At 31.0% G+C, this 9,045-nt stretch overlaps 1 protein-coding gene across 1 annotated transcript in view; it reads left to right on the top strand.

Annotated features, from left to right (window-relative positions):
• LOC143410656 (A-kinase anchor protein 9-like) overlaps window positions 1–8,045 on the top strand; it is a 75,822-nt gene extending 67,777 nt beyond the window's left edge. Inside the window, 7 exon segments of the mRNA XM_076871460.1 lie at window positions 1,535–1,675; window positions 2,153–2,638; window positions 3,043–3,106; window positions 3,238–3,359; window positions 4,252–4,443; window positions 4,673–4,861; window positions 8,040–8,045. Coding sequence (XP_076727575.1) covers window positions 1,535–1,675; window positions 2,153–2,638; window positions 3,043–3,106; window positions 3,238–3,359; window positions 4,252–4,443; window positions 4,673–4,861; window positions 8,040–8,045 — 1,200 coding nt within the window.
• Window positions 8,046–9,045: the final 1,000 nt, after the last annotated feature.

The following is a 9,045-nucleotide window of genomic DNA, read 5'->3' on the forward strand; positions in this document are numbered from 1 at the left end:
TTTAAAAATCATACTGTTCTTAAAGAACTTTAGACAAACTAAAGAGTTTGTTGGAGCAAAAAGTGCTACATGCATTGTGCAACACTCAGAAACAGAAGAGATTCGAACAGCTTCACTGTGCAATAGTGGATGGATTTAGAGGAAGAACTCACAAATAAAATTCAGAAATTGCTTGATTGGTCATGGCTAGACCTTGTTTGGATGTGATTTGATTGGTTGATTGCCAATAATTGGCTGAAACGTAGTTGCCTATTATCATTGGCTGAGACTTAGTAGTTGATTATACTCTGTTCATTTGTTTCCCTACCAAGTTATATTGCAGTTTCTTACACAGAAACTCAAGGTATAGAGACCAGATTAAATTTAACACTATAGGGTCATTTTATTATCATTAGAATAATGGGCCCTAATTATATTTTGTGATCTTCAAACATCTTTATTCAATCAGGGTTGTCATTAATTAGAACAGTTCAAATAAATATGGAAACATTAAATTTAGCAAATGTCCTCTAGAATTTCTGTGAATATTTTCCCCCTTAATGTACCTCTACTAAGTATGTTATGTCATCATCTCTTTTAAGTACTATAGTGCACCCTATAATCATCAACACCACAGTAATGTATATTCATAAGTATTCTATACATTCTAATCTTGCACCGAAGACAGTTTATTAATAGATGATTTTAAATTAATACCAGCACAATTTTTTTTGGTTGGGGGAGAGCTTTATAAAATGGTCATACCACACTTTTGCAAAAACAATTTTGGCATAAAATCTGTGAAAGTTATGTAGGTGAGATACAATTATAAAAATATCAAAATATATTCATATTGAATTAACATATGAGTAACAAGTTATTAGCTTGGCAAATTTTATGCCTCATAATATACTTTATTCTTCTTAGGAAAAATTTGTAACTGACCTAAGTCTACTTACATAAAGATCAGAAATTGCAGTTATTTCTTAGTGTATGACAGACATGACAAGTTCCCTCACTTAATAAACTTACAATTTCAAGTACCAGAAGTTCAGTCTTATCTGCCCCAGAAGATTGATACATTGGGATTTTATGTCTACTTAATTTATATTGGCAAAGGATAATAATTTCATTCACTATACTTTTTCTTCCTAGCTCATTGGAATTGCATATTACTGTAGGTAATAATTATTAAAATATTAATATAACTTTTTAGGTATAACTTATAATAATTATCTTTGAGCTCATATCTTTTGAGGAAAGTAATATAAATATGAAACTTTTGAGTGGCACAAAGAATATTTTTATCAATAATTTATAAATGTTATATATATTAATGGCATGATTTGTCTTTCATTCCCAGAAAATCTTTCTTATTTCCTTAAGAATACAAAATGATGGTTCTTAAAATGTTTCACTGTTTGTTAAAAGAGCATTTATCACTAAAACCCCTAGGCAGTCAGTCTTGGAAAAGCTTCATTAGAATGTGTAAATGCTTTGAATTTAGCTCTTTTGTTTTTAATGATGTATTTCTTATGTTTTCTACTGTATCCAGACAACTACTGAGTTAATAAATGCCAGTGGAGAAAGTGGATTTTTTGAAGAACTTGAGGCTCTTAGAATTGAGTTAGTGGCTACCAAAGAAGAACTTGCCACTTTCCAAGAAAGGACAGAAAAACTTCAAAAAGAGCTTTTGGTAAGACAAGTAACATAACTCCTAATTCATTCATTTCTACCCATCTTAATTCCCTTTCAAATTGTCCTATAGAAACAAGTCCAGAGCCATAACTTAAAAACTAAATTTACAAGTCTTTTTGAAAAATTCATTGTTATAAATCTATTCACCATCTCCTTGCTTGTTTTGCTAGAAATCTTTATATTAGAAGAATGCTTTTAATCTCTAGTCTTTTAGCAAAGGAAGCGAAAAACTGCTGTTAAAGAGAACTTAAATCCCCTTGGAAACAAAAGTAAAGGCTAATAAAATTATTTCAATTTTGTAGTAACCTGTGACCATACATACATGCGAAAGTATATATGTATTACAGTTTCCAAAGTGTTTTTCCTATTATCCTGAGGCAAGTGAACATATAAATGAAATTATACTCTTTCCCTCTCCACTGTAAGTTCTTCATTTGATGTGCAAGATTTTCAACTTAATTCATCTGTGTTTTAGGTAAAAGAGACAAATATGGCATCTCTTCAGAGAGATTTAAGCCAAGTTAAGAATCAACTTGTCGAGGAAAAAAAGAAATTATCCCACTTCTTAATAAAAGAGGATAAGTCTGAAGTACCAACAAACAGAAACATCTGCTTAGAGCCACTTCCTATTGTAGTAGGTAAAAACACTGCATCCCAAACGGACCAAATACTCAAGGTCAACATGAGCAACCAGACTCCACAAATTCTTGTTAAAAATGCAGGAATTCAAAATGATATACAGACTAGCTGTTCCTCAGAAAAAGTCTCTGAAATAATTAGGCAATTTACTGAAAGAATTGAACACATACAAGAACTTCATGCCACTGAAATTTTGGATATGGAATCCAGACATATTTCAGAAACTGAAACTTTAAAGAAGGAACATTATGTTGCTGTTGAGTTACTGAGAGAGGAGTGTGGTACATTGAAGGCAGTGATACAGTGTCTGAGACCTAAAGAGGTATTTATTTTGTTGTTGTCATGTGGGGGGAGTTTCCACTGTTGTCAACAATCTGTTTTTAAGCAAAAATTTTAAAAGAAATTTGAGAAAAATCTCTTCTTTATACTATTAGAATTTAAGTGTCCCCATTGTATTAGATAGTAGAGTTCTTATGTAAGTTTGCAACTTGTTATGATTCCTTAAATAATAACTATCTCTTCTTACTATGGTAATATCCTTAAGGAAAAAATTATAGACTTGTTATAAATCATAGTTTCATTTCAAGTATGCTTAGATTAAGTTTTTTTTCTTTTTCTTTCCCTTTTTTTTTCTTTTTACAGCATTATAACAGCAAAATAGTTCATTGGGTTCTGTTTTTATTAAAACAAAAATATTTATGTATGTTGTTTCTTTTTTCTAATTAGGGATCCTTGATTCCTGAACTAACGTATTCTAATGCTTACAAAACTAGAGAAATATATTCCAGTGGTAAGTTATATAAAATTCTGGAATGTTTATAGTATTTGATTAAAACGTGTTATTTTTGTTTGAAGAGGGTATGTTTTTTATTTTTGTTTGTTTGTTTGTTTAACAACAAATGATTGTGTTCTTTATTTTAGATTCTGGATCAGACTGGAGTCAGGGAGTTTATCTTACACAAAATCAGGGATTTGACACAGCATCGGAAGGACGAGGAGAAGAAGGTGAAAATATAACAGAATCATTTCCAAAGAAAATAAAGGTACTGAAAGATAAATATTACTGAAACATAATATATTTTAGTAAACTTAGCCAGTATAATTTCTATGTTGAACATAGTAGTTTATTTAAAGTTATATACTGGATCTCTGAAAAAAACTGTATAGCAAGAAAGATTGAAGGAAGGGGGAGAGAGAGGGAGAAAATATGCTGCCCTTCACTCCTTCCTTTCTTCCAGAATTAGTGACCAGATCTTTTGGTCAATTCTCTGTTAACTAGATATTGAGAAAAAAGGATGTTGGAAGTAGCATCCCTGGTTGCTCAAACAATGTCTAGTACAGTCCACCCCATCAAATAGAAGCAAAAGGTAGCACTCACCTCATGCTTCAAATGAAAACAGGCTAAAATAAATGACTTAAAAGAAAAAAAAATCCATGAGAATCTATTTCATTTTATTTCCATATTCCACAAATAATAATATATTGTATTTTATTTTATTTCCATATTCCACAAATAATAAAATACAATATATTAAATAATTATGTTATGAAGATTTAAAAAAATAATTTTTATTATTGCTGATTTTGTTTGCCAAAATTATAAAAGCAGTCTCAAGGAATGGGAGTTTTTCTCACGGTATTTCTTTTGGTCAAATCAATGGCTAATCATTAAATCTAGGAAGAGTACATTAGCTAAACTGAAGGAACTTAGAGGTGAAAGCTATGGAAATCATAGACCATCTGTTGCAATTGACTTAGCTCTCCACAGGAAGAAGGCATTTAGTAAAGGTTCCTGGAGTTTCTTTTCTGCGGTTCCTTTTCTAAATCTATTTTGCTTCATAATGCTATATTGCTTAATATTTCTCCTTGTAGCTCTCATTTTTTCAGCATTTGGAGAAGTTGTCATAACTTTGGCTTTTGGATTTTGGTTTCTAGGGATTACTGAGAGCTGTTCATAATGAGGGCTTGCAGGTGCTTTCTCTCACTGAGTCACCATGTGGTGAAAGAGAAGACCATTCTATTCAACAGGTTTCAGAATTTTGTCTAGAAGAGAGAAGATCTTATCTTAATATCATCTCATCTCTTAAGGATTTAATTACCAAAATACAAGTGCAAAGGGAATCTGAGGTACCCAAAGAATATTATATTCTTTGTAGCATTATTATTTTTAATGACAATAATGAACTTTGTAAATTAAATTCTTTTTTATATGAAATTTCACATAAATTATTGTCTGTATTTTCAGACTCAAAAATACATACATTCTTTTAAAAACCTATTTTGGTTAGTAGAATGTTTTAAAAACATGTAAACATGTTTATTTGAAACCTAACTTTTGTTATTTGTACTCTGCTAGGTTAATGATAATTCTCAATCTCATGAGAGCCTCCCGGGCTGGTGAGGGGAATTTCTACTTGCTCTCCAACCTGTTTTCTTAAAGGAGCACAATGTTTTGCTAGCTGCTTTTCAGATTGAACTGACAGCTCTAGGCACTAAAGATGCAGTTGGATTATTAAAGTGTTTGGAACAGTGAATACAAGAACAAGTATCAAAACAGAATTTTATTTTAAAGAATACTATTTTTAATAGTAATAAAAAAATCAGTTGCTGATTTGTTTTAGAGTCTTAATTTAAGTATGAAGATAAGCATTTTTAACAGGGGCCACTAAGAGTATTTAGGAGAAGAACATTACCTTTTGTCTTATATTAGAAAGTAAGAAAAAGTTAAAATTAATGAGATAGTCCTCAAACTTGGAAATTTAGAAAGAGCTGTAAAACCTAAAGAAAAGAGAAGGAATAAGATACAGTCACTTCTCATTATTTTCAGTAGTTATATTTTATAAACCTACAAGGAGTCATTGCTCCTGTGGGAAATACAGAAATAGGTTACTGCAAGCTTCAATCACAATATTTTCATCAACCAGTCAATACATGATCTTATTTTCTGTGTGGTTGTGTTTAAAGAAATCTTATATGGGGATGGGGAGAAGAAATGTATCTCAGTGGTAGAATGTTGCCAAGCATACTCTTGGCCCTGGGCTCAGTACCCAGTGCCATTAAAAAAAGAAAAAAGATACCTTCTGTGTTGTATATTATTCATTAATGTTTAACACGGCCAAGAGCAATCATACAGAAGCTTATCTAACACACTTTTCCCCTTAAAGCACGTCACAGATTTCTTGCAATTAGGAACACCAAGCCCTTCACTTGTGGGCCATTTAAAACCATGAAATCACAGATAAAAAGCACAATATGGAAAAACAAGTTACTAAACAGGACATTTGTGTACAATATGAGAGCTAAAATACAAAGGTAGAGTATGCCCTTGTTTAACTTAGCCAGGAACATGTGCATGAGGAAATTTAAATTTTTTACTACTCTAACTATGTCTGACAAAGCAATACAAGTATTGGTTTGAGGGTTACAAAAACTTTTTATCAAGTAGACAAATCTGAAAACACAGGATCCATTAATAATGAGGATTAACTATAATAAAGTAAAAAAACATTAATGAAATGTACAGTACAATATAGAGGATAAATCATTAAAAATTGGTTCCTTGAAAATGCTAATAAGAAAATCTTTTCTGGAGAATTCATTATGATTTTTAAATGTTATAAATGAATATGAGATCATAATTAAACATGTAACAAATAAAATAACAAAATATTATAAATTATTTTATTTATACAAATAAGAAAATTGAGGTGAAATTAAAAAAAAATCACTTATCAAAATTCAAGCTGGAAGAAACAGAATACCTGAAAAGACCTACAACAGCATCAAATCAGTAGTTAAAAATAGACAGAAGAAGCTTATTATCTAAAATTGAAGTACCACATGCTCAAATTAATGACAAGAAAATGACCTTGAAAAGAGAACAAGAAAATGATAAACCAAACCTAGGTATGTTACAAAACAGACTCATATAATTATACAAATGGGTGAAAATATTTTACTTTACATTATTATTACTCAGTTAAAACATTTCCTTTCAGTGGTATTGATTTCTCATTTTCATAACATTAATTATAGTAATTACTGCAGTGTCTAGAGAGGATTGTCAAATTGATTTTAAACAACTGTATCTAATTTTAAATACAGTAGCCTTACCTTGAACAAGTTAAACAAATTAATTTCATGGTCTCTTTTTGTTTGTTTGTTTGTTTTAATTGGTTATACATGACAGCAGAGTGCATTTATGTACTTTGATATATCATGCATAGATGGGATATAATTTCTCATTTTTCTGAGTATACATGTTGAAGAATCATATTATTCATGTAGTCACATATATACATACAGTAATAATATCTGTTTCATTCTACTCTCTTTCCTATCCCCACATTCCCTCCCCTCTTCTCCCATCACTTCCCTCTACCTAATCTAAGGTAACCATATTCTTCCCTACTATCCCCCACCTTATGTGAATTAGCATTCACAAATTAGAGAAAACATTTGGCCTTTAGTTTTATGGGATTGGCTTATTTTGCTTACCATGATATTCTCCTACTCCAACCATTTTCTGGCAAATGCCATAGTTTTACTCTCCTTTAAAGCTCTGAGTAATATTCCATTGAGTATATATACCACATTTTCTTTATCCATTCATCTGTTGATTGATACATAGGTTGGTTCCATAGATAAGCTATTGTGAATTGAGCTGCTATAAACATTGATACAGCTGCATCACTATACTGTGCTGATTTTAAGTCCTTTGGGTATATAAACCAAGGAATTGGATAGCTGGGTTAAAGGGTGGTTCCATTCCCAGTTTTCTGAGGAATCTCCATACTGCTTTCCATAGTGGTTGCACCAATTTGTAGTCCCTCCAGCAATGTATGAGTATGCCTGTTCCACCACATCCTCGACAACATTTGTTGTTGCCTCTATTTTTGATGATTGATTGCCATTCTGACAGGAGTGAGGTGAAATCTTAGAGTAATTTTGATTTTCATTTCTCTAATTGCTAGAGATGTTGAACTCTCTTAAAGCTGTACATTAAGAAAGGTGTTTTATATACTAGAGAATAACTACCTAAAGGAAAAGGAAATCCAAAATTAAAGTAGCCATTTCTTTTTTAATCCCTCTTTTTAAAAATTTAACTATAACAACATACAGAAAAGTGAACAATTCAACTCTTCAGTATGACATTATATTTTTATTTTTTTAATATTTATTTTTTAGTTGTAGTTGGACTTAATACATTTTTTTTAATTTATTTATTTTTATGTGGTGCTGAGGATTGAACCCAGGGCCTCGCACATGCTAGACAAGCACTCTACTGCTGAGCCACAACTCCAGCCCCAGTATTACATTATTAAATGAATGTCTGTGGAGGAGACATTGTTTGTGTTAAGAAGTAGAACATTGCCCACATCCTAAAGGCCCCCTCTAAAAATCAGGTTATCCTGATTTTTCTTTAGTTTTATTACTAATTTATATATTCCAAAATCATATATGTTTAAAGTGTTTTTATTTTTGAACTTTATATTTTATGTCTTGCTTCTGTCACCTTCCTGAATTATCCCAACTTACTGCATTTATCTATAGTTCATTTTTGTTACCATATAGAATTCTCTTGTTTGGATATTCAACAACTTATATTTCATTCTGTGGTTGATTAGATTTGGATTGTTTCTACTTTTTAGCTATTAGAATTATTGCTGTTGTGGACACTGTTGCAAAGTGTTTCTGATGCAATTGTACTTATGTCTTTCTAGGAGTGAAATTGCTGGGTCATAGAATTCATATCTTTAAATTTATTAGAGAACCCCAAACTATTTTAAAGAGTAGTTTTGTTAGGGGCTCACAGGTAGAGTGCTCACCTAGCACATTGGAGGCCCTGGGTTTGATCCTCAGCACCACATAAAAATAAATAAAATAAAGATATTGTGTCCAGCTACAACTAAAAACTAAATATTTTTTTTAAAGTAGTTTTGTCAATTTGTGCATGCACTAGCAGTATATGAGAGTTGTGTTATATACAACTTTGCCAACTTTCCGGTATTGTTAGACCTTTGCTGCCAATCCGTTTGGCGTGCAGTACATAATTGTAGTTTTAATTGATTTTAATTATTCAAGTGGCTTAGTGCTTTTCCTTTTGATTATCAACTGTTTGGATTATTGTTTTTGTGATATGCTTGCTTGGATCTTTTCCCCACTTTTGATAAAAGTCTATTTAATTTGACTCTAAATGGAAATCGTTATTAAATTCTCATCGTATCTATTGAGGACACATGCATCTTTAGTAACTGTTTCATGTAGTGATGGTAGAAAAATCTGTGCTTTTGCTGATTTAAAATCATGACACAAGCTCAAAATTTGTCATTGAAAAGCTGAATCATGTTAAAATTCTTCATAGAAAACAGGTATAATAAGTTAAATTAAACATATCCCTGTAGACAAAGGCTTAATTGAAAAATTTTAGAGGTAATTAATATTGTTTGTATAGAATGCTATTGAAGTCTTAATGAGTATCTCTGTAGATTCATGTTTATATGTATAAATTATTGACCTCTACCCCTAGGAATAACATCTTGAGTCACATAAATCCTAAAATAATGACTATTTAACACCCAAGTAAATATGTCTACAGACCTTTTCAATGTCCATATGTACATAAGTATATTTTTTGTCATAAAAACAGGATCCTGATGCATATTTTGTAACCTGTTTTTACTTAACATGTATAAGATTTTAGTTCGGTGATTGAACTCAACCACTGAG

The sequence above is a fragment of the Callospermophilus lateralis genome, chromosome 11 (assembly GCF_048772815.1).
Source record: "Callospermophilus lateralis isolate mCalLat2 chromosome 11, mCalLat2.hap1, whole genome shotgun sequence".
NCBI lineage: Eukaryota > Metazoa > Chordata > Mammalia > Rodentia > Sciuridae > Callospermophilus > Callospermophilus lateralis.